At 38.4% G+C, this 26540-nt stretch overlaps 1 protein-coding gene across 7 annotated transcripts; it reads right to left on the bottom strand.

Annotated features, from left to right (window-relative positions):
• HOOK1 (hook microtubule tethering protein 1) lies at window positions 1–26540 on the bottom strand. 7 transcript variants are annotated; one of them, XM_086617142.1, is made up of 23 exons: window positions 26439–26540; window positions 19614–19699; window positions 17906–17978; window positions 17532–17582; window positions 15508–15640; window positions 15041–15108; window positions 13750–13812; window positions 12774–12857; window positions 11066–11110; window positions 10252–10418; window positions 9499–9639; window positions 8038–8239; window positions 7275–7385; window positions 6949–7036; window positions 6804–6864; window positions 6007–6147; window positions 5280–5367; window positions 4602–4636; window positions 3938–4020; window positions 3400–3500; window positions 2933–3034; window positions 1793–1861; window positions 1–689 (listed from the first exon to the last, which is right to left on the bottom strand). In XM_086617142.1, exons 1-23 carry the CDS (start codon window positions 26487–26489, stop codon window positions 531–533), a joined length of 2202 nt encoding a protein of 733 aa, XP_086473268.1. In that variant the 5' UTR covers window positions 26490–26540; the 3' UTR covers window positions 1–530. The 7 variants fall into 7 exon arrangements, with proteins under 7 accessions (XP_086473268.1, XP_086473267.1, XP_086473273.1 ...); XM_086617141.1 differs by lacking the exon at window positions 11066–11110 and adding an exon at window positions 1674–1688; XM_086617147.1 differs by lacking the exons at window positions 11066–11110; window positions 26439–26540 and adding exons at window positions 1674–1688; window positions 25919–25934.

Below are 26540 nucleotides of genomic sequence, written 5' to 3'. Positions count from 1 at the left end.
TTTTCTTTTTCTATAAACGCAAGTATTTTCTTGCTTTTAAAATTGTACTTGGTATTCTAAAAAAACCAAAACCAACACAATCTATTTTTTAAAACATGGTACTAATCTTTTAAATTTATTTTTAGAAGAGCCCAGCAAAAATGCTCAATATTGCCAGTTTCCTGAAGTACACCTTTGCATAACATCTTCTCATTACAAAAGTCAACTTTCTAGCCCAAACCCATTAAATAAAGTTTTAAATATATAGTGCCAATTTTTATATTTACAATATATTCTGAAGGCAAATATAAATCTTTTAAGATGTGCTTGTAAATACGTACTGCAGTTATTAAATCTACTCCTCCCTGGAAAACTATACGCTACCTTCTAGACACATCACTGATCAATTTAATCAATTCTTGATAGCTTCTGATGTTGAATTTGCAGCTGCCCACCATTTTAACCTCCTCTTTCATCAAGTAGTTAAAGTGGAAGCTACAAAACATTTAAGGACACTTTAGCATATAAGTTTTCCTCATGGTTCTTGTGGTTTAATCAGATGTTGCACCCGGTACTTTAACAGCGAGATTCCTCCTGGTATTGGTGACATGACGTTGCTGAGCTAGGAACGAGCGTCCGGGACCATCTCTGCAGGCATCACCACTGCCAACCAGCCTTGCTTCCATGCCTAGCTTCTGAAGAGTTAGGCTCTGCAAACGAGTTAAACAACATTTACACTACAGCAAACACAGAAGAAAAGAAACGGCCATCTTTCATACACAAAGCTCACGCTCACTTAGTACACGGAATTTCTTTTACTGTTTTTCTTATATATCATCTTGCTGCCATAAGAAGTATGAACAAAAGCTGAAGAAAATAAGATACATTCATATTCACATTGATATAGAACTTGTTAGCTTCAGCTTATTCTAAAGTTGTTCCTTTATTAAGTAAGCCTTTTAATTTTACTTTCACTTTCACTTTACTTTTTTGATTTCCCATTCTGGTCTTTCTTTAGGAAAGTCTATTTAAACATTACTTTGCATGAAGATGAACAACTTCCTCCAGTCCTTTTCACAGCAATTTAACATCAAACCTTCTAACCACCTCTATGACACTGCTGCAGCATGAAAAAATGGCTCTGGCTTTTTTCACAAATACTGTGCTGAAGACACAGAACATCTAAAGCAGGAGTCTGGAAACCTTTTGAACCACAGCCTCCCTTTGTCTCAAGAACAAAAATTTCAACAAATGCTACTGAATATTCAGGAATTTAGCCTGCTAAATCCAGACGGAAGCTTGTGGCAGCAAATAGTACATTACTAACACGGGAGTCATGGCCTATGCCAAATTTCAAGTTTCCTGTACCAAAGCAAAGAAGCCAAGCAGAAAACATAACAAAATAATTTTACAAAATAGTTGATTGTTAAAATATTCTCCCTTTCCACTGCTATCAAAAACACTGATGCTGGTATTTCCCAAGTTATCTCAATAGGATTGGAAATTCCAGCTAGAACTCTCTCAAGACTGCATTCTGGCTTGAAGACAGAATTAGCAAGTTGAAGAGTGATTTCATTTTAAACTGGAACTCTCGGGCTTTGTTCCTTAGTTTCTTTTCCTTAGTTCCTTGTTTTTAATCTGCAAGTTCGATTTTTTTGCCACAAGTAGTTCAACTACCTTTCTCTCCTACGCACCAGTTTGTAGTGAATCTAAAAAGAAAAAAAACCCAGCAATGTAAGATTTAACTGTCACATTTAGCAAAATGTGTTTTTCTGATTTCTGAGATACTAAAAAAAATGAACTTTTGACCCACCTTGTTATACCACGCAGTTACAACTAGCTTCTCCTCGTAATCACGTAACTTAGCAAGTTTATATTCAGCCTGCAAGCAGACAACAGAGTAGACAATCTCAATTAAACCACAAAAGTAGTCTGCAAAAACTCACTGCAGTCTATTGAGTGAAATAAACACAGCAGAAAAGCTTAAATATGCAAACTACCTGGAAGGCTTCAAAGTGTAGAGAAGTTATAGACTAGTTCAAGAACAGGTGAAGTTTTACACAAGTTGCAGTTTGACTTAGAAACACACTTGGGGGGAGGAGGGGGCAGGGAATGCACGGAAGTCTAGAGTGTATCAGAAAGTCTACAAATAATGTAGTAATTTTTCTACCTGAAAGTCTAAGATAAGAATACACAGCCACTAGAGGTATTCTTATCACGCCACTGAAATGCTGTTATACAGTACACTTACCTAGTACGTACACATAGAAGAAACTCGAGGCCGCAGCATTCATAAAGTCAGACCTTTCAGCCTGCTAACTCACGTTGAGGAATTTTGTATTTGCTCAGGTAACTATTCTAACCAGTCCCATCAATATTGCTATAAAACTGAATGCAGCATTTCCCACGTGTTTTTTGGTCCTTGGACTACTGTCAACAATCCTTTCAGGATTTAAGTCAGGCAGATTTTACTGAATTAACAAGCTTTACTCTTCTACATAGTTTCAAGAACTCCAATGCAGGAAACCACTGATATAAGAGGTCTAGTAAATTAAACAAGTCACTGCTCAAATACCTAGTCCCTCATACAAACTAAGTTACATTACTACTGAAAAGGTCAGATCCTGCAGCTCTGTACAAGTTACTGTAACGTGGCAAAACTATCAGTCTTATGAAGTATTTCACTTCTAGCTTTCCAGAGAGTTTAGAAAGAATCCAAAAGACTTTCAGTTGTACGTTGAAAAATGCTGTTGAAAAGTAAACTGCTCTGACAGACTTATAGTAGGATACAAGGTTAATTAAGCCAAACTAGCAATTTCTAGGTTTGATGCAGTTTCTAACTGAATGCAGCATTGAGGAGTACTGGATCATTAGGAAACAGTAACTTGAGTGTTTAATATCAGAGATAGCAGAATATATTAGAAGTTATTATTACACATATATAAATTTTTACCTCTAGTACTTCAATTTTTTTGTCTTTCTCCATCATCTGTTTTTTGAGCAACATAATTTCTGCTGATGCTGGATTTAGCTTGGGGTCTAAGGTTTTTATGATCTGTACAAAGCAGAACAAAACCATTACAAGTCAGGTTTGATTCTCAACAGCTCTGCATCTCATCTTCTCACAGTAGAAATATGAAAACAGACTGGGCACTAGACAAGCAATTATGATGAAAACTATGCTGTTACAGTGTACAACAGAAGATATTAAAGGGTACAAAGGAATCATTAATGCATCTCATGCTTTAGCCTAAACCCCATTCTCTCATAGACTTAACTGACTGCAGTTAAGCAATTTGACTAAAAACGCAACATGCAGCTACTGATTTTAATTGGGAATGGAGGGGAGGGGGGACTCAAATCAATCTGTTTAACAATTCATGAAGGAGGAATGTATATGTTCAGAAACACGCCACTCACATTTCTTGCTTTCTCAAGGTACATTTTATATCTTTCTTCCATTGCTTTCATATCCTCATCTTTTTTTCGCAAAGCTGCTTCCAGCTCTCCAATTTTCTGGGCTGTTTACAGAAATTATCGACAAAGACATAAAAATAAAAATAGACATGGTACTTTCAAGGCTTCTGTGTTCTCTTGATTTAACCACACTCTAAATAAGCTTTCTAGATACTACACAATTTCCTAAATTCTTATTTTTGTTTCAGTTGTACCTTAAGGTCCCACCTGACCCTGAATTCCCATTCTGCAGAGTATTGTTCAACAAAACTAAGTCCCCATGAACCTCTCCCTGCTCACCATCATGTGCAAAAAAACCCAGCTCCCCCCATCTCTGTTTCAGGTTTAAAGCTAAGCTGTAGCAGAAAGCCTTATCCAAGTAAGTATCCCATAGCCCGGCGGCCATGGGAGTCATTTCAGAAGAAACTTAAAACAGTCTCAAAAGAAAAAAACAAACAAAACACAACAACAACAATAAAACCAACCCACAGAAAAAACTTACGGTTCTGATTGACATCAGGTTGGAGTTCTGCAAGATCAGCCTCTTTCTTCTGTAATTCATCATGAACTTCATTCAACTTTTCCCTACGAATGAAGAGCTGGGCTAAGGCTTAAGCTCACAAATAATTCCATGCACAGTTTTAAGGGCTGAAAGCCAAAACTTGATGGTGAAAGTGTTCAAACAACTATTTGAAACTCTGGCTGTTCTTTTGAGTTTAAATATAAATATTAGTACATATTTTTGAAGAACCACAGAAGTTGTGACTTCTGAATCGAGTCTCATTTACCTAAAGCTAGAAACAAAACAGAAAACGAGCCAAAAAACCTCCAGCATCTCCTTAGCAGGAACTAAGTCTACTGAAAGGATGGAAGTATTTCAGAAGAGTGAAATAAGTTCTCAGTCCAGGAAGAGTGATGGTTTTAGCAGTCTGTTGTAGAATCAGAATATTTAAAATGCTATCGGTGATGAAGAGACAGTTGAGTGGACACTAGTATTACAAGATTATCATGATTAGAGTAGACAAAACTAGAACACTAGTACTTAACTCACTACATGCATGACTCTCAAATCAGTGGCTTAGAAAAACAAGACCTTAGTTTCTGTGCTACAACAGTCATATTATTAAGCATAAAAAAGCTGTTGTGGATGCATGTGCCTTACTTACATATGTGCTGCCAATTTCTGCTTCAGGTTGCTAGACTATGAAAGGAAAAAAAGTTTAGTTATATTTCAGTATTTCACATCGTGCAATGTTAAAGCGCTCTTACAAATCAGCCAAGAATACTTAGCACGCTTAAATAAGTCAAATAACTCTAAATAAAACTGCATCTTTTCATGCACTTCTGTAACTGTGTTCATATTTTTTGTCGCACAGATACCAATTTTGGCATTTTTTTCTTTAAAGCTATCCTCACTATATCACCATTTAATGATAGAAGTAGAGATTCTTAAAAGAAAAGTAGAAGGTAGAAAAATTACAGTTCCTTAAAGAAGGTGGGGGGCAGGAGTCACATAAAACATGAGCTTTTTCAGTCGAAACGCAATTGGTGTGAGGGTCTCACGTCAAAGTCACTCACTCACGTGTGAGGGTCTCACTCTCACGTCAAGAGTCTGCTTACTCTTACCACTGCATAAACTAGTGCATTTGAAACTAACTTTAAAACAACAACAAAAAAAACCAAAAAAGCCACCAAACCACAATCCTGCATTTAGTAGTTATCAACATCAGACACACTGAAAAAGAAGAGGCACATCTAAACAAACAACTTGATGTTACACTGAACGATTGTAAACAAAACTGGCAAGATGTTTTCAAGGTCAGGAAGCCTGAACCTTCACTTACTCCTTCAGTCTTGGATCCCAGCTCCTGTAAAGTCTTTTGCAGATCTTCAATCTGTTGTTGTAACTCCCCAATACGCTCTTCATTTAGCCTTTTAGGAAGAAAAGACAGTTATTACCCATTGAAACAGAACACAACAGACAATTAAGATATTTCTGTTTCATGTCTGGATGATAATTTTTCAGAGGGTATACTCAGCAGGAGTTAAGCCACAAAGAAACTGTTTTCAAATGCTTTTAGTTCAACTTGAACTTCTGCTGAAACAAACACATGGCAGCTTTTTAAAACATTTTATAATGAAAGATTTTAAATTATTCTAAGTTCTGAGAAAAGCGTTAACCACGTAAAATTCTTATATCCTAGTAAACTGCTTTCAGCATTCATTAACTGATACAAAAATCCAGACCATGTTCCAGCGTTACAATATGATTACTGAAGTTCTAGAAACAGATCCATTTAGATCCATTCTTGGTCTACCAAGAATCATTCAGAGCTAAGAAGCAACACTTTCTTCAGAGTAAGCTACACACAGATCTACCACACTTTACACCACATTTAAGCTACTTTCCTTCTTGCTTGATTCATAACCCTTCGTTAACGATTATGCTGGTGAAAAAAAAAAGGATAATTGGCTTCCTGCACAGTGCTACACTACAGATGCAAGCCACAAAGCCACTCTGATCCAGAAATCACTTTTTGCTATATTTGAAGATGCTGTTTTACTCATCACCTTTTCTCAGTTTCTAGTTCATTCACTATCCGGTGCTTTTGCTCCAGCTGTTCCTGAAGCTCTGTAATACGTTCATTTTCTGATCCTTCCTGTTGTAACAGAAGCATCTTATTTTCATGCTGCAGCTGAATAAACATTTCTCTGAATCAAAAAACAACAAAAAAGTCAGAGTTAGTTAAGAAAAAGGTGACTAAGAGTAGGAGGAAATATTCCTGTTCGCTCCCTCGACCTTCAAGTAAGCTAAACAAGTTCTGCATAAGGATATAGTCGGGGTAACAATGCAATTTTTTATTAAAAGGTAACTTAAAATTTTCAAACACCATAACAGTTTTAAGAGACAGGAACAAAATTTTAAATTAAGTCAATCCAAACCCAGATTTTATTGTGCCTTTATGCTTCACGCTGCCAGACTTTAAAAGTAGCATTAGCCAGCCTTTAGCTGTTCTGTCTTAGCTGCTACATATTATGTATTTATTCTGTCTGCCAGTGGCAAGATAAGAATTGTTTTGCTCCTTAAAGAGGATGTTTCAAGCTAAACTTCATATACAGCAATCCAACATGCTTTTAAGAAAGAATGCAAAGTAACTATAGTACAGGGAAATAATTATTGACAGCTTCATGGGGTCCAGACAAATACCCACGGGTCTCTCTCCCTTTTCCCCCATTAATTCTCTTCCCCATCCCCTGGGGGTAAGGGAGGGTGAGCGAGAGGCTGTGTGGTGTTTAGTTGCTGGCCAGGCTAGACCATGACAGTGACCCAGGAAAATCCTGTAAAAACCTCAACTTTTTTGTTTTACCTATATTCCACTGGTAGAATTTCAGCAGCAAGATTCTCATGGCTTTTAACACGAGAGGCACCTGAAATTACATGGAAAGTTTAATTTAACAAACTTAAAGAAATCTCTAACATACATAAAAAAGCTTCTGAAGATGAGGCAATACCTGTTTGACTCAGGTGATCCTGCTGCATTTGTGAACACCGGAGTTCTTCATTTGTCTCTTTTAATGCATCACATTGCACTATCAGTCTCTAAGAAGGTATATTTGAGGTAGAAGTAAGTCATACCGCACTACTTTAAGACCAAATAATTAATTAAGAATAGTACTGACACATAACACATTAAGACACATTTTATGTTTTATATGTGTATACATACACAAGGTGCTAAACTTCATTTTTATAGTAGTGCTACTTCTGGGAAGGTTTTCCTCAAGCAGAGCATTTGAGAGAGATTTATTAGGTGTTCTCTCTCATTCAAGAGACTTACCTCTTTTTCTTTGATTAAAGCTTCATGTTTTTCTTCAAGTCGTTTCATTTCAAATGCTAGCTTATCAGCTCTTTTTGATTCTTCAGAAAGTTTGTTATGAAGCTCCTGCACCTTTTTATAAAAAAAGGCTATATTCAGCACAAACATTGCAAGATGCTATCTTTAAAAACTATGTTAAAATCTTCCCTCCTGCCTAGTTCGGTCAAAATAAACAGCTGGTCCTGCAAGCTTGGGGAAGGGGAGACGGGATGGAGGTGTGTGTTTGCGGTGGGGTTTTTGGATGTCTTTTTGCTTGGCTTTGTTTTTCTAAAACACTTAACTCCTGCATCTCTTAATTACTACTGAAATAAGTAAAATTGAACTAAAACTCCTACAGTTTACAACAAACTTCCATGAAGAAAGTGAAGAATATTACACACAAGTGATTTCAGTAATAGCTGAACAACCTCTCCAAGGCACACAAATCACCTTGGTTAAAGTAAAGAAGAAAAGTCTGCCAATCATGGACAATCAATCCATTGAGAAAGCAACTACAACTAAGCTTGCTAGATTAATAAAAAGGAAAAACAGAAAGGTGCACAGCAGAGTATGAGGGAGTTTTCACAGATAAGAAATTCTACAGCAACAATACAGGTTAAGTCCATGAGCTGTTAAACTAAGTTGTTCAATTTTTTTTTCATTGAAACACAATTACAATAACTTTATTTAGGTAAGATGACTATCTGAGGGAAAAGCAACATCTTAAGTATCGATGCAGCCTTACCTGCCTTTTGTAGGTTTCTAGTTGGGCACGTGCTGCATTGGCCTTCTTCAGTTCATCCTCCAGACTGACTGTATTGTGCATGTACATCATGTTGGTTTCCTGCAGAGATTTGACTTGTCTGCGGAAGTCGTTCAGATCCTGGAGCTTTTTACGATACACTTCAACAGTTGATTCCAGCTTACTTGCTTTGTCTGCAGTAGCCCTTAAAGCGTAAACAGGAGTTAGACGAAAAAGTATGTTTCTTCAAAAGATTAAAAAGTCAAGGTCTGCTTCATATATGTTCAGGTTGTTTTCAGAGATGCAATGGGCTTAACAGCAGAGTTAAATCTTACTGCTTTGGTTTTCAGTGAATAATCAATGCAAACTTGCATTATGCAAAGATTGCTTATGAAAACTGTAATCACCACAAGGTTAAGACTGACATTTGTATGCCAGAAGTACAAGCAAAGGTTAGTATGTCAAATATCTCTAGGAAATTCTGTGGGGTGCAATGTAAATGCACCACAACATCCTGTGCTAGACAATCACCTCAAAGTACTTGTACCTCGGTAAGGAAGAACATGCAGATGTTCTTATTGTGGGGTTATACATAATTAGAACATAATTGCACTATGAAAATGATTATTAGCAGATATGACCAAGAATCATTAACAAAAATCTATGTAGCAAGAAAATACTTTGATCATGATTACACAAATCAATTTTAATATCTGCGTTTAACATCTGCCATCTCATATCACTAGAAGCTAGTACAAGAAAATTATGGAAGAAAAATCTATATTTAAGATTTGTTTCAGATGTTAAGAACTACTCTAAGTTAAACACCTGAAACCACTTCTGTTTCCATGTTTTATTCACATTATTTTATCAAGAGCAGACCTGCTTTTGCAGTTATGATTTGCTTCGGGTAATTCTTGGGTTGTCTGGTATCTAATTTAGTTTACACAAGCTGAAATTTTATTCTCATCAAGGTAATTGTGTATTTCATCTTCATTTTGAAAATCATATTGCTAACCTAAATCTAGCCTAGAATGCTGACACCAAAAGTTATGTTCAAGTTCTATCTGCCTATATGCTTTTTTACATCAGAAAGGCAGCCTCTTGCCAACACAAATGTCCCCTTAATAAGAACACAGACACACATAAAAGTTTCTTAATTCTTGCAGAACTTCACATTCCATCCCACATAAAGAAGAAAAATTTCTGTATTCATTAATCCTGCTCCACAGAAGTGCCATGTTGCTATTCCGAAGCAAACAACAGAGGCTATGCCTGAAAGCTTGCACTCCATGTCTGCTTTGTCAAAGGGCCCTTTTCCAACATTTATTTCAGGCCTTGTTCAGATAAGACGTATCTGCAGAAGTAACACCTCAGAAGAAAAAGAATCTTGTTAAATACAAAGCGTTGGATTTAGTCATTAAATCCTCCTAACTTGTGTGCGGGGAGCTCTCTTTTACATACCTAAGAATATCGTTTTCATCTTTCAAGGCTCTAGATTCTTCTGCCAAAGAGGTTAGTTCATTGTTTCTATGTTGCAGTTCAATCAATTGTTTTTCTAGGTTTTCACAATGGACACGATAATCATCTTTTGCAGCTTCAAGCCTACCAGATCAAGAACAGGAACTCTGTTAAGAACTCATTGTTATCAGAAGTTTTTCATTTAGTGCTAGGACTACTGAAAATAAGACAGAAAGGAAATCTATTGATTTAAGTAGCCAGAAAAATGGTACTGTAAGCATGGAACATTTTATTGTCCACCTGTTAAATCATAATGGATTGTATACTTCAAGTTTACCATATCGATATGAAGGGATCACATGAAAAGTGATTTTTTTTTTTTACCCTATAGAGATCACAGGGAGAAAGACTAATAATCTAAAAGAAATCAGCACAATAAGGAGTTATGGTGTTTTGGGGGGGTTTAGGGTTCTTTTTCGTGTTGTTTACACACAAATCACTTCAGCACTCGTTTTCTGCTTTCCATCATCTTTTTAAGTGTCAAATGGCTACAATATGGCAATTATAATGCACCATTTTCTACAAGTAACAATTTCCTTTTAAAGGTAAGGACTGCCTTGAAAATATGTTTATACAGTACTAAAAAGCTTTTATAGAAAAAGAAATTGAGATGGAAAATCCTGAAAGAGTACCAGAAATTCTCAGGATATATTTGACATGACAAGTGAGGGATTTTTGAGAGAAATCGTTTCATACCTGAAGTTTTCTTCTTGCAGTTGTTCCAGCTGCAACTGTGCATGAAAATACTTTTTTGCAACCGCAGTATTTGGATCATCAAGAGAGTCATCTAATTGCTCTAGCCTGTCATTCATAATCTCATTTTCTGACATCAAGCTGTTTTTTTCATCCTGGAGGGCAGCCACCTAGTACAGATAAAACAGCATTGACATAGTAAGACCTGTCCAACTGGAAAGAACAACAGCAAGACAGCAGTACGTCACCAAATTAGTTTATGAAAAAGGTTGAGCGTTTAGAAACTTTAGAAAGTCATTTACACAGCACACTTGAGCATACAGATGCTTTAGTGTATGACAGTTACGAAGCAATACAGGAAAAGTCCCTCTAAAAAAAGACGAATTTTCATAACTGAAACCATGGTAAAGGCAGACGATGTGATATGAAGATAAACTGGTACTCTCATTAAAAAGGATACCATGGACACCATACACAAAAACTTTTAAGTACTGGTGTAAAGATAGGCTCCATCTTGCTTGTACTGCACGATAAGCAGCAGGATGGCACTGGCCAGCACACTAACACAGCACTGCCGTGCGCTCAGCAGTGAACGGTTGTGCCACAAGCGGTGTCAGGCGCCGTAAGCTAGTAAGCACACAGGCAAAAGAAAAAAAAAAAACCTGGACAGCTTCATATAGAGCATGCACTTTTCGCAACAATCAAACGAGTTTCATGTTGAAAGTGTTCACAGCTAAGCAAATGAGAATACAACACTTCATTGAAACAGTAAGTATATTAACAGCCATAAAATGAGGAAGGATTAAGAGGATAGAACCTTTAAAGTTTTTCTAGTGAAAGCTGTTGTGTTAATTTTAACATCCTGTCAAACATAAGAGCACGTAGCATGTGTTAGTTAACTGGCATTTAAACAGGGACAAAATGCTTTTTGGGTTATGTTTTCCTGAATCATAAAGAAAACCTACCTTTCTTATACTCTTGGAAAATATCAAGGAAGACTGAGACCTTACAAGTGAATTTATTAAGAATTAGTTTAAATGAGAAGTGTCAGTCAATATTATGGCTTCAAATAAATAAAATAAAAAAACATATCAGATTAAACATCAGATATAATCTAGAGTAGGCAATATTAAGAAATGCTGTTTGTGATCAAAATTTAAAAGTCTATCAATCAAACAGATGTAAGAAACAAATCAGTAATTAATCTCCCACTTAATTAGGTGCTGGCTTTCTAGGTTCATTCCTTTTTACATACCAGATGTCTCAGCATAATACTTCCTGTTCAAGGTTCAGCCACTCCCTATCACACAACTCAGAGCAAGTTTTTCGTCTTTTCTCAGTTCCTTTCTGATAGCTGTCTTTTATTTCAACGTAACAAGTGGTGACGAAGTCAACACAAATTACGAAGAGATATTTTAAAAACACGCCACAGTATCAAAGAGTTACAGTAGCATTAACTCAACTGTTTATACTCAGCTGTACCTTTCCCTCAAACACCTTTCATGCCTTCACCTGGCCCACGCTATGTTATGAGCAACTGGCTTTCTGCAACATACCATGATTTAACAGAGAAATTTTGAAAGAGAAGTTTTTGGGAGACAGGATGAAGCCTGAACTTCTCTAGTGAGACATACTAAGTCTCCTAATGGAAGCAGAAAGTGCAAGTAAACTGTTGTCCTAGCACCTCTAGAAGTGACAGCTTTAGAACAGTGAACAAATGTTCTCTTTGTACAGAACCAAATCTGCGATGAACTGCCTTAACAGATAAATCTCTTTCTATTCTCAGATTAGAGTGCCATAAAAGAGGAATTCGTCTCAGGGCTAACAAATGGAATTTTTTTTCTTTTGTCTTTAAAAAGTTGATTGAAATGCAAGTTCCTGTTTATTGTTATGAAGTCCTCTCTCCTTTTTCTAAAGAGCGACTTGATTAACTTCTATATTCATTAAAAACAAAAGTAGGCCTATTATCAGTGTGGTTTGAAAACATCAGCAAGGTTCTTATAGTTTCCATAATTTTACTTCCTGAAATATCCTCCATGTTGCAACTACATACAAGAAAAACAGTAAATTTCAGATAAGTTTCAAATTTCAGTCTTTCATCAACTCCTATTGAAATAAGCATCATTTTCCTATGATTAAATGCAATGACTGATTATGATACGAACTGCATATTTTTGGACACAGTTCAAAAGACTAGAGGAAGTAGTGACCAAAAATGAAACAGACAATTTTTAAAGACATGATAACATTGTTTTGATGCTACCTGCTACTAAGGGTAAACATAAACCTAGCAGACTAAACAACCTTTGAGTTACCAGTGGGCACAGGACCTCAGCTTACACTTCCATCAGAAAACTATTTCCAGTAATTGCATTTGAGAGTACAGAACGATTTTTCCCCCCCAACAGCTAAGAAATCTCTCAGAAACTTACACAAATGCAAAATTCACTTTGCCCTTCAGAATTTCTGCATCTTAATAGCAGCAGCACCACATATTAAAGAAATAAGGACTTGCTGTTTCTTACCTGTAAATCTAGCTCTTGACATCTCTGTGCCAACTCTTCTTTTTCTGCGAGTGCTTCCTGAAGATCTTCCAAAGCTTTTTTAAGCTGTTAAAAAAACAAGATAGTCAATCATTCTGGCCTATACCCAAAGTGCTCACAGTTCTAGCTTCCAAAATGTCTCAATTACTTATACCAACTGTTTAAGAAGGATGTTAGGTGCACACATTGACACAGAAACCTATATATACAGTTAGATCAGGATCTCTGTTTGTTTCATCTGCATACTAAATGACTACCACATGTAATAAATAAATTGAATTCAACACAGCAACTTGGCCTAAAAGCTTAACAAAATGAAACACAGGAACGTTCATGTTGTCACAGTTTCAAAATCCCTGCCTGTTAAATTAAACGCTCTTCATCTCACAATACAAATACTGATGCTCCTTTCTGAGCAGGTACTTTTAAAGACAACTTCATTTTATGGGCAACACCTTATAGTGTTCATGTTATCAAGAATTTTCATGACCCCTTAAACATAACTTGAAGTGTGCAGCTTGACATGGCTGAGCCTTGATGTAACTATCTCTTCTGGCAATGTAGACTTGCACTGGCCAGTTTTACTCCATCCAGGAAGATGGCATAGCTGTCACTGTGATTTTTTTAAAGAAGCTATAAAACAGCACTTAACTTCTCACTTAACTAGCACTGGAAAATAGCATTACTTGATTGTATTCTCTGCGTACATCAGTATGTTCCTCTGCCCTTTGTGAACCAGTAGGGTTTAATCAGGAGTGGAAAAGAGACCAAGCAGTTTGTGCAGATAGAAGACAAAAGAGCACAATTTATTGTTGAGGTTCGTTTTTTTATTAGTATTTATTTATTTTTAACTTTTAGAATTGGAGAGGGAGAGCAGCCCTCCTCTTCATTTAAAGGATGGCAAGATATCAACTTGTTCAGGCTTGAACTACAACAGAAATAAATATCAGACAGTTACCTGCTGTTCCATTTCACTTGATGCATCACTTGTGGAAGGACCCGTTATTTCCTTGCTCATGAGCTACAAAAAGAGGCCACAGGAAAAGAAAGCTAAATTGGTGGTTAAGTATCTGTAACTTTGCTGTCTACTGAGTACCAATTGTATTTTCCACCATGTCCTTGCATCCCTTCAATATATTAAAACAGATAAATAGTAACAAAAAAAAAAATCCCCCTCATGGTTGGTAAAGGATTTAAACAAATCTAGAATAAGATCACTTTTTTTACCTTCCCTCTCCCAGAATTAACTAAGTCAGCAATAACAACTTATTGGATGAATCTGTGATCTGCTGAAGTTATTGCTACTCCCTAGTCAAGTTAAAATGGAGTGAACCACAGGACAGGATTTCACTTAATTAATTTAATAGTTATCCCACTTCTTTGTGTCATGTTAATTGCTATTAAGCAAACAATGGGAACATTAAAACAGCTCTCACTGATCTCCAGTACAGAGATGTACACAGTATGTTTGTCAACAATTAAAGGGCTTTACTTCTTACTCAGGAATTATGGTATTGTTTCCAGACCTTCTTCAGAAAGAAGGTTTGATTAGTCAGAATACAATAAACAAGAGGCTTATGGATTTATTTCTCTCAATAGGGCATTTATAGCTTTTAAAGATTGTACAGTCCACTTAAATCCAAGTTTTAGACCCAACTACCAACTCCAATGTTACCTTGAGGAGGGTGCAATTACACACAGCATTTTCTTCAACAAAGTCAGCATTTAGTTTTTGCCTCCTTCCACACTCTGTGCTTCACAGTCCTGAAGCTCTAAGACGTGAGTTACTGTAGAGCTAAGCTGTGAGCTGGATCACTAAGATGACCCAACTAAGAACAAATTAAGATATCTGGGGAGCACACCATGACAAGAATAGAAGAGATGCAGCTAGGACTTTGTAAATCAGATGTTGGGATGGTATGTCAGAACAATGTAGCCTCATAAACAGTTACAAGCAGCTTAACTATGGGTCCAAGACTACGGCATCGGGACAGAAATTTCATTGGTTGGCAATTAGATACATTTCTTGTGTGAAACAGAAAGTTTTAAGCATTCGCTGTCTCCACAAGTTGTATATTTGGGCATACAAGGCTAAAATAAAAAAACTCTTGGTTTGCGTCAGGGTCTCTTGGTCCTGATCCTCCCAGATAATTCAGGGAAGTACTTACGCTATTTCCTGACCATGGCTTGGATTAAAGAATTCAGAGAGGTCAACGACTGACAGCATCAGGCTATGAATTATTACTTACCTCCTGAATGGCAGTCATGACAACATGTTGAACAGACTCTTCAAGGGTCATGATATTCTGTATGTGCTCTGTGAAAAAGAATTTGTAGCAACTCTTGACAACGTACATCTTGGGTAACATTACACACTATCTGCAGAAAAATCTGTATCTATAAAGCACCTTCAAAACACGTAGTGCTCTCTTTTTTACACAGAGCACTACTGTTAACCAACAACATTATTATCCAGTAATATGGCAGATAAGCTCAAGTAATTATAATCTCCCAGGTGAACAAATTTATACTATGCAGAGAAGTTTCCCATAGGTTTTCTGCTTTTAAGTGAACTCCAGTTTCAGAATGGGCATACAACATATTAACAACAGATATTTTTTTGATGAGTAAGAGAGAAGAGTTTCTACATCTCTTCCACTTTAACAATCACCTGAGACAGTCTGCTGTTTGTTGAACAGATTAAGGTGGTGTGTACCTTGTTTCCTTTCACAGTTGACTGCACAACCTAAAATAAGCTGCAGAAGCCTGCCCAGTTCGGTGGGATCCGAGTTCTCAGATATCTGGTTTAAGTCTGGAATAAGCTCTTCTGAAATCTGCTGTCCCAAAAACTGAAAAAAGCCGAAGAGAGAAAGTGGGCTCCAACTTTTATGCAACATGGAAATCTGGTATCATGTAAACAATCTGGACTAAGTAAGCCATCCTGAGAAACCATCGAGTCATTAATAAGTTTGTTACCATAATAAGTGTTCTTTTACGGACGGGAAAGATTTAAAATCTGGAGATACATGTTAAAAATACTGGCTTATGAGAGAGTACAAAGATAGCAGTACCACATTAGAAAATCTGAAGAGGCCTAGACAAGGCAGATGTTCTTAACTCATTTGTTACAAGGCTTCATACATGAAAGTCAGATGTTGCACACTGTGGATAAATATATACAAACGAGGATAAATATATACAAAAGACAAGGATAAATATATACAAATGAGTGATGTACGGTGTAATTGCTCACCACCCCTTGACTGAGGCCTGTCTCTTCCCGAACTAATGATCCTGAAACAGATAAATCCCGATACTGCAATCCCAGATGAATGGGAGGCCCGAAATAGAGAGCGAGCGAGAGAGAAAGCACTCAGAGTCCGAAAGTGAGAGTCCCAGAAGGGCAAAAAGCCCTTCTTTCCGGCTGACCCTCAGTTTTATACTAGGCATGACGTTGCATGATATGGAATACTAATTGGCCAGTTTGGCCTCAATCCTAAGTCCAAGTACGAATCATCAGGAGAGTCGTGGACCCCTTGTCCCGGCTATGCTCCCCCCTTATCCTGTTGTGCTCCTGCACACTGGCAAGAACACGGCAAGCTGAAAAGTCCTTGAGACCTCAGTGCCAACTATAAACATCAGCTTGCTATCAACATTCTTCTCAGAGAAAGCCTCTGAGTAAAACCAAAACAGCTCTTCTAACTGCTAAAAAGAAGAGCTAACTCTGTCCCAGCTAAAACCAGGACAACAGCATTAAAAAATAAACTCAAAACACCTCGCAATTATTTAGTGTAATGAAGTTATGCACTTTAGAGTTCTATAAAATTGTTCTGGCAAAACCACAAGTTTTGAAAGTCTATTAACTGGGGGCTTTTAGTTAACTGACCACCTACGCAAGAAAAAGTAATGGTAGTAGGTTAAAAGTTCTCAGGCCAGACCTCAAATATGAGAGAATTAATTTACCTACCAAAATAATAATAATTTTAAAGACTTTAAAATGCTTCCACATTCAGTTGCTCTATAATCCTTCAAAGTGGTCCTCATAAGCCTAAAAAAGTTCTACTTCTGGGCTTGCCAGAGCACCTCAGCACTGGCAATACAAAAGGGCTTGTCACTCGGTATTCACAACTAAGCTCAGGCAAGACCGGGAAGCTGGAAGATGATCTGGCAAGTTTTTCTTTACCATATTTGTTACGTAACTATAATCAAGCTCCACACAAATTTCAGGTTTGTTTTTTTTTTTTTTAAACTTGAAATACAGCACGCTTTTTTCGCTACTGTACTCATCCTGCATGAGAGAGAACAAACTATAATCCTTATTATGTCCAGGAGGATTCGTAACTCATCTCAGCTTCCAAGTACCATCAAACCTAGACTAGGGTTGCCGAATCTGCTCTGTTGTGTAGAAAAGGGTTAAAACTTCACCAGACAAGAGCAAATATGAATGCACACACACAAGTCAACAGGATTCTGCAGCTCACTTATGAGATTCACTTGGGCAATGACAGAGACATGGCTTCCAGATTATACTCCAGGAGCCTTCTCTAAAATACACCTGCTTAAATTTATCTTATATTCACTCAGAGCTCCTATTTAACCAGATAATTATCATATACTTTCTGCCAAAAAAGACCTTAAAATAAATTATTTTGCCTAGGGAAAAAAAGGCTAACCGAAGGAAGACAACAATCATAAGGTTTAATGATTAGAACAACAATAAAATTGCTGCTTTTTCCATACCTCATGATAGTAGTTCATAATTCCTTGCAGAATCTTCTTCAGATTACTGGACTAATCGTTGTACATGAAAGATAAGGTTACAGGCTTTTATTAAAATTCTTAATTTTGCTGACATTAAATAATTTTTAATAAAATGTTTACATAGCAGCTCTACAAGAGGACCCAATAATGACAGGGGAAGAGAAATACCGCAACAGAAAATCCCTATCCAGCAATCCTGGAAAGCACTTAAACCATCAACAGACAGTTCAAGTTCATTTTAAAATAACATTAAAAAGTCTGAGCTTAATTCTGTGTTTTTGGACTGCTAGATATTCTCAGGACAGACATAGTATCCAACCCCACATACTTTCACTAACTTTAGTTTTGAGTACCTTTATTCTCCAGTTGTCACCAACATCATCTTTAATGCGATTTAGCCAAGATGCATCAAACCAAGCAACATCTCTGAAACAAAATTAAACAATTAAACATCAAGAAGATGTTTAAATAAATAAGATACCAAATTCCCAGCATTAAAACATCAAACATTTGACTACAGTGTCTAATGAAGCACGAATTCCTGGAGATTGCAAGTTACACGCATCACAGGAAACTTCCATCCTGCTGGCTGAATTCAGACACCATCTTCCAGGGCAGGAAGAATTTCTGTACGCGCTTGAGCTAGCTACAGCTAGGAACACAAGGATGTGAAGGCCTTTGTCACGCTGAATTTTTATACCTGACAAAGGGATCATAATGCTGTAAAGAAACATCCTCTTCTGACTAGTGCTGACATCGAGTTTGGTTCCTACTCTTGTACATTCAGGCTTTCCAACATTCGCTACAATTCAAAGGCACTTATCAAGGGAAAAAAAATTAATATTTAAACTACTGGCTTTTCGTATTTTTGTTATGTCTTTGGTTCTCCTAGGCAGAAGCATAATTACTTTGCCAGCATAAATAAGGATGAGTAGCTAAGGAAGGTGTTGACACACACTGAGCTGCTGAGTGGGACAATCACAGCATGTCTACCAATATCTTAACTTCTACATCATGTTATTTATTCACTGCTTATTCGAAACACCTAACAAAAGACAATTATTATCCTCACCTGCATGTAAAGAAGTTTGCCCAAAGCCTGCGGTAGCCTGGTACCACAATCACACGGGAAGTGACCCTCAGGGAATCTTTACTAAGCACTCCTAAATCAGCTTTTGCCAGGACCCAGGAAAAGGGTGAGCTCTGTCTTTACACAGCACACTTACAATCTTTTAAGGCAGACGCTGGGGTTTCGGGGTTTGTTTTTTTTTTGTTTGGTTGGTTTGGTCTTTCTCGGGGGGGGGGGGTGGGGTGGCGTTTGTTTCAAGTAATTTCTCAGTAATCAAAAATAATAGTTTGAGCAGGAGATGGTAATTCAGACTTCTTTCTTATCTGAGCCAACAACAACAATAAAACTGCAGTGATGACTTGTAGCATGATACTCTTCCAATAAAATACTCATGTTACAATCCTCTGAAGTAACTGCGAATTTCAAAACTAGTCCCAGCATCATTTTTCATCACACCGATAAAATAGGAATGATTTTACTTTTGATTAGCCCACTACTATTTTTAATAATAAAATTGCCATTGAAGTTTTATAATTCTTTTTTCCACACAAATAGTAAGTTATCATTTAAATCCTAGAACTTAAATCAGTTGAGCAATCCCAAGGGAAGGAGAGCACAAAGACATGCCTTTGAATTTTTAGTTCCAAAGAAGAATATATTGCCTGAAGCATGGATATCCATGGAAACGGCGTTGATAGGAAAAGCGAAAATGACCATAAATCTTGCCCAATTATCCTTATGTATAAATTTAATACTGCAGTGTTAAAATATCTACTCATCACTTTCTCCATTCTATCATATTATTCTTCAACTATTATATCATCCCCAAAACAACACAAAGGTATATTTTATCTTCTGCTATAAATTGTCTACTCTAAGTTTCTGTCTAACTATACAAAAAGTCTTTGGGTGGGTGAAAGGAACTATGCATGTCAAACACAAGAACCTCAAGAAATTAAATACCTTTTCTTCAAACTTCAGTATCAACTTACATTTGGTGAAGTACCTGCGCCATGGCAACCCCACTAGTCAAGTCCTGAACATCTCTGCAAGGTGCAGCAGTATGGAACGTCTGCAACTAAAAAAGGGAAAAACATCATGTTTCTTGCTCAGTAGACAGGTACAGGATATTAGTTGCCATTTCCTTTTTCCTCTTTAAGGTACAAGCATTTAGCAAGATGTCTTTCTACTCAAGGCGGCTGAAATCCTTTTTGAACTATCTGGTTTTTAAGCCAACCCAATTATCTCAATACTTGTGACTGCTGATTGTAACTAGTAGCTTCAAAAGTTAGTATTACCATGCTTTGCTTTTTCATGCTAGTCCTACTGTAAATCAGATTATAGAATACCGACTTGGGAAACTAAAGTCATATTTATCTGTCCTACAAATTATGTTGGAGTGCTTAGTTCTGGACATGTAACTACCTAAACAAAAAATGGTATTAGAAGAAAGGGCAAAAACTGAGGCAGGATGTATGGAGGGGGCAGAAATCCCGTCTTTTACTATAAATATTCAAGTAAGAGAAGTCATGACACCAGTAGAGACCCCTGAAATTATCTGGGGTTTAGAACAGAAGGCAGAAAATTATGCAAAATAAAGTGGAAAAAATCGTTATCTGAGAGCTAACGCACAGTTTAAGGATATCAAGATAGCTGAACAAGACCGAACCATTTCAAGTCCTGTGAGCTGGCAGCATATTTCCTTGCAATTCAGGAATTCCAAAAATTCCTCTAAAGATACTCCTATTTAAATATGGAACTTCAAAATACTGCTATAAAGCCAAGAAACTTTTCTATAACCTGAAGTTATACATCTTTTCCTGGTAATCGTATTTTATTCATACATTTTTTCCTCATATTTAATATACATACATATTTTCCTGTTATTTTCTAAGCGCCACACCACCTAGTGCTTAAACACAGGGCTGGATGCAGATTTACCCTATTTACACATCTCTGTCTAAAGATTAAGCAACAAAGCCCCAGTTTTCCCTCTTCTCCTCTATTACAAAACCAGATTGTAGACAGAAGCACTTTTAATAAGTTGCCTGACCTACGCTACAAGAATTGTTATATGTAATCTTTGTATTCTAAGTGGTATTCTAAGTATTCCAGGCACAAGCACAATTAAAGTCCCTTTGTAGTAGGACTGTACAAACAAGATGCAACTCCCATCCTAAAGAATAAAGTTTAATAGCTCAACTGTTTTGCAGCTGGAGCAGGTCCAGAGGAGGGCCACGAAGAAGATCTGAGGGCTGGACCACCCCTGCTATGAAGACAGGCTGAGAGAGTTGGGGCTGTTCAGCCTGGAGAAGAGAAGGCTCCAGGGAGACCTTCCAGTACTTAAAGGGGCTACAGGAAAGCTGAAGAGGGACTTTTTACAAGGGCATGTAGTGATAGGACAAGGGGAAATGGCTTTAAATTTAAAGAAGGGAGATTTAGATTAGATATAAGGAAGAAATTTTTCACTCAGAGGGTGGTGAGGCACTGGAACAGGTTGCCCAGAGAAGCTGTAGATGCCTCATCGCTGGAAGTGTTCAAGGCCAGGTTGGATGAGGCTTTGGGCAACCTGGTGTAGTGGAGGGTGTCCCTGCCCATGGCAGGGGGGTTGGAACTGGATGATCTTTGAGGTCATAGAATCATAGAATGGTTAGGGTTGGAAGGGACCTTAAAGATCATCTAAAGGTCCCTTCCAACCCAAACCATTCCGTGATTCTATGATTCTATGACATTAATAACTCCAACACGTCTACATCCTTACCGAGCACTGCAATAAAGACCCAGCAGACAGCTCTATACATAAGAACCCCATCATCAACGCACTGCATAGTAGTAGCTTACTACACATCCACAGGCAGCTCTTCTGCTGCCCTGCTAGTTTCTGCCTGCAATTCTGACTACTTCACATATCAAGCCTTAAAACAGGGAAGTACTCATGTCCTCACATCACTCCACAGACTGTAAAAAGTGACTGCAAACTCTGCAAGATACTCCATCAGGCTCCAGAAATTTGCATCTTGGAGAAGCCCTGGAGCAGAGACAGTACAGTTCTCTTCAACAGTCCTCAACGATGTTTTCTTCCACAAACTTGGCTGAGGCACTTCTTGCAGACACAAACTCAGCATCCAGACATTCTGCAGGACACCCCCTCTTGCTAGTTTGTCACCTGTTAGCTTCACCTTATCTCCTCTGCTTCTTGTGCAGGAAGAGATGGTCAACAGACTCTTCCCCAGTTGCCTTCTCCAGGAGCTCAAATCTGTACTGACCTTCACCATATCCATCTCTTCCTACTCTGTCTTTCCTAGGATCAACAGTCCTCATATATTTAGACAGTTCTCATATAAAAGCTCTTTCATACTTCCCGGGAGAATGGCCGTTTTTTTCCTCCTAGTTTTCTGGTTTTACTGCATTTAAGATCTGTAGGATGGGATTCCCTCAATGTTAAAAATGTTTCTGTTCTGGATAACGCGCACTTTTTAAAAACTATCCCCAAGCTTAGAGCTAACATTTTGACAGAATTATCTATTATAATTGCAATATTTTATTCTCCAAACAACAACTGGCTCAGAGCTAACTATTCTAGTTGAGAGAACGTTTCCACACACATCAGTTCATCACTCGGTCACCCAGGAAATGAAGAGCTCATCAGCAATTCTTTTAAGTTCAGCCTTCTTTACAACAACAAATAAAATAGGAAGGAGAAAGTTTGCTGTTAATGCTATTAGAAGGTGTATATGTTGAATAAAATGGGAGCAAGAACAGATCCTTATCATCTCTGTCCACTGTGAAAACTGACTTCTTAGACTTACGACATTTACACTGTCCTAAATTACCTGTCTGTTTGTGAGAGGGCTTTCCTCAACATCCTGTGAAAGGTGACCTTCTTCAGCAGTCACTGCTGAATGATTTTGTCAAGAGTGCTTGGGAAACGGAGCTACTTGGACAAAAGTGGTAGAAAAGCACCGTTTCCAGCTGTGAGAATTTGAGGCAATTGTCCATTCTACATTTTATTTATAAAGAGTCACTATATACTCTAAATATTTGTTTCTTTGCTTCAAAGAGAGTCTAATCAAGCCAAGAAAAAAAAATACGCAGGTTTTTTATTTTTTTTTCAATTTAATTTAAAAAGTATTTTTAAAATCCTGTATTGTGGCAAGTGAGAAGTCAGTAATCTCTAGCAGGTTACGTAAAAGATTAAGCAGAACACCATAAACTGAAGCAGCTGTGATTGACAGCACTGGGTTCATTACTACGGGAGCCTTAACACTAATGCAAGAACAGACAGGCAAGCTTACGAGTCAAGACTGAGCATGCCAGAATTTGGAGTTTTATGGCACAATATCATGATGCTGCCATCTGGCTAGACCCCCTTGTAAATCAAAGAAATTGCTAAGTATAGGTACTTCCATTTCATCCAAGCCTGTCAGAACAGGTAAACAAAGCCTTAGAAAACCCGGTGACATGCAACACCACACCATGCATGCCAGTGTCTCCCAGAATAGAAGCAGCTAATTAAAATTAAGCTAAATGCAGGACAGATAGTCTTAGTTTCTCCACATATTTAAAAGTTACATAAGCGCCTAGAAATAATTGGAGAGTAGAAGTATTAATTACATGTTCTCCAAACCCCATACCAGCCCAATCATTTCCTTAAAAAAAGATTTTTACTGTACTTGCAAAACAAATCGAAGTAATAGGTGTGGGGAGGAGGTTGGCAGAGAAGCAGCCATAGACTCTGGGACTCTAGTAGTAATCTTTTTTTCCCCTCTCCCTCAAAATTTGATTAGTTTTACTAAATATAGGTTCAAGGCCACGCTGCTACTCATGGTGAAAGCCATTTCATGAATCTAGCCATCTAGTCTAAACGCACCCTGCCACTTGCTGCTACGAGAGTAGCAACAACTATTTTTCTCTCAGACATACAGCTATTATGCTCACAACATACATCTGAAAATTTGATTTTGTAACACGTAACACTTAATGCCTTTTCTCTGGATCTGCTGAAGGCTCTAGCACCAAACAGCTGTAGATGAAACAAGAGTGTTCACATTACCCAGTAGAAATCAACCTATCCAGCTCCAGGGAAGGTTTGCCCTCAATTTCATCCAGATGATGTAGGGCTGAGGTTCTCCATTTTATACCCAGATGATACACACTAGGGACAGAAGTCTTATAGAGTTAGTCAAAGAGATTTTTACAGTAACAATAACCCTTCCTATTCACATGCTGGGATTAAGAATGGAATAACTCAGCCATTGGGCAGAGTTAACATTACCAGTGCCAAACAGGGGTACGGCTACTGTGGAAAAAGGTTTCTGTTTAAGATGTTACCATACATCTAGTCTCTAGTTCGGAGAAAAAGGCAGAAGCAGCCTCAGAGCAGTACAGTACCAAAAGGCATTCAAGAAACTTCTGCTCTACTACAGTAAAGAAAACACCTATTGTAATGGCACCTAAACACAGAAGATACTACTGCATTGCTAGGCCTACTGCTGCTACTATTACCACTCCACTCCTACCCAGAGGTCAAAAATACTAAGGTTTGCTTCACATATACTAATTAAAGTTTGTCTTTCTGACTGAGAATTTTTTTTTCTGTTAAGAAACAGGTATATATTGCAGATATTAAAGTCTATTTTCCTTGGAAACTCATATAGATTTGCCTTATATTTAATCTAATTCCATTATGTTTTTCCTGCAACAGCCTCAAAACACTAAATTCAATGACATGTGGGTTGAACAATCAATAGATAGCATTTTCATTTGTATTTTCTCTCTCTTCTCTGGACAATGCATGCTTTCTAAAATAGAATTTGCTAAAAAAAAAAAAAAAAACCAAAACCAACAACCAAACAGGATCTGTCAGCAGAACACAGAAAATCATGGCATTTCTTTGCCATGTTAATGAGTAAATAAATAGAGAAACCTTTAGAACCACAGAGAGTTACACAACCCTCTTCTCTACAGATATATACCACTTCATTGCCCCCTCCTCAGATCTTTTTTTTTTTTCCTGAAGTTCAAGTTGAAAGGTTGTTGGGAACATATCTTAGTGTTAACAAATGGTTTCTACTAAGTTGTAAACTAGGTCTGAGAAATCCGGTGTTAAATCTAAACACATGCATCTGGCAATGCATCTGCTGAGTGCTGTATACAAAACCAGAACTCACAGAATTGAATGTTCATTTACATCGACAACACTACACAAAGCTCTTTCAGTTTAAGGCTAACTAAAGTTCCATTAGCATTCTCTTCAAGATTCATGATGTAATTACAGCTATGCCCTGTGACAATACTAAAAATGAGAATTAGGCTTAAAATATTTTAAGCAGGAGTTCTGCAATGCTGAAAGGATTTTTAGACAGAGTTCGGGAATGCATCTGTTCAAGTTGCTTCACTGATTTATTTTGCAATTGAATCATGATGGAGTTCTTCCCTGACTACCAAGAGGAAAATACACAGTTGAAAAGCCCAAAAAAGAGAAATAAAAGTATGCATAGATTAAATGACAAAAGATATCCAACTCCAGAGAGGTAAGCATAAGACAAATGAAATTCTAAAGACCAGCAAAAACACTGAAAGCACACAAGGTCATCAAAAGGAAAATGAAGGAGGAAAAAGGAAGGAGGAAATTGGTTTTCAATGATTTATTACAGACTTTAACTCATTAAAACTTCTGTAACATCATGTAGAAAGTAAAAGGAACACCTTCCCTGGTAGCTGTTGTCATCACTTTCGCCAGTTTCATTCCTGGACCTCCACAATGCTTCTAAAACACTCCCTTCTTTCCCTGATTTACACTTCACAGCAGCAAAACACTTGCTATTTCTAGAGAAACCCTTCACATCAGGTAATTGCGGCCTTCCCTGCCAAGGTTTCAAGAAAAAGTTTTATTTAGTAGACCTCACTCTCACCAAAAATACTGCATCTGCAAATATTACAGGAAAAAAAAAAAAGCAGCAGAAACATGGAAAGAACGAGGGATAAAAAGAAAGCAAGCTTGACTGATGAACCAAACAAACATGTGCTTCTTGCCCAGGCAATACCACACAGTCAGGTGTGCTGCACCTGACTCATGAACACTTTAACCAACTGAAAGACGGTACGAAGCGTTCTGAGGTTTCTGCTCCTGTCAGCTCAATCCAAATTAATTGCACATATTTGCTACTGTGGTTAGTTACCGAACAGCTTCCACATGGAAGCCACTGCTGGAGAACCACTATGGTTAATTACCGAGCAGCTTCCACATGGAAGCCACTGCTGGAGAACCACTACTTGGGCCCACAAGGATACTCACAAGACCACATCTACACTTCGAGGTGCCTCCGGGCACGCTTTTACTGAGTGTAAAACCACTCGTTTCTCACGCAGGCCTCGCTACCGCAGCCATGCTCGTATCCACACCGCCGCCGGTTTCCGCTCGCTGGCTGCTCTCCCGCCCCTCGGAGCGCCGGTCAGGAGCCCCAGCGGCGCGGAGGCCGCCCGCCCCGGCAGGCCCCGTCCCGCCGCTGACGGCCTCCGAGCGCCATTACCGTCGCCCCCGTCACCACGGCAACGGCGCGGGGCCAACAGGTGCCCTCGCGCCGCCGCCCCCGCCGCGAGGCCGCCCGCCGCCGCGCTCGGGGGGTCTGACGGGAAAAGCTCCTCTCCGCCGGGGAAGGCCGCTCCGGCGGGAGATCCTCCCGCCGCCGCCGCCTCCAGGAGGCCCTGTCAGGGGCAGCAAGGACACGCCACCGCCGGGGAGGGAGGGAAGGAGGGAGGGCGGCAGTGCGGCGTGGAGCGCGGGCAGGAGGGACCGCCCGCCTCGCCGCACTCACCCAGAGGATGAGGCTGTCACAGAGCAGCAGATCCGCCGGCTTCGCCTCCATGGCGGCGGCTGCGTAAACACCCCGCGCACCGGGCGCGCGTACGCCCGGAAC

This window comes from Tauraco erythrolophus, chromosome 10 (assembly GCF_009769465.1).
Source record: "Tauraco erythrolophus isolate bTauEry1 chromosome 10, bTauEry1.pri, whole genome shotgun sequence".
Classification (NCBI taxonomy): domain Eukaryota; kingdom Metazoa; phylum Chordata; class Aves; order Musophagiformes; family Musophagidae; genus Tauraco; species Tauraco erythrolophus.
The sequence above is the reverse complement of the archived record's forward strand: the minus strand, read 5'-3'. Positions and strand labels throughout refer to the sequence as shown.

What these genes read in the sequence shown, in the direction of transcription:
- HOOK1 (XM_086617142.1), bottom strand. Translation starts at nt 26,489, where the DNA reads ATGGAGGCGAAGCCGGCGGATCTGCTGCTCTGTGACAGCCTCATCCTC. An exon ending in TCATGACTGCCATTCAGGAG is followed by an intron (nt 13,813 to 15,040) that starts GTAAGTAATAAT and finishes CTCTTTTTGTAG; the next exon opens with CTCATGAGCAAGGAAATAAC. An exon ending in CTTTAATCAAAGAAAAAGAG is followed by an intron (nt 7,037 to 7,274) that starts GTAAGTCTCTTG and finishes ATACCTTCTTAG; the next exon opens with AGACTGATAGTGCAATGTGA.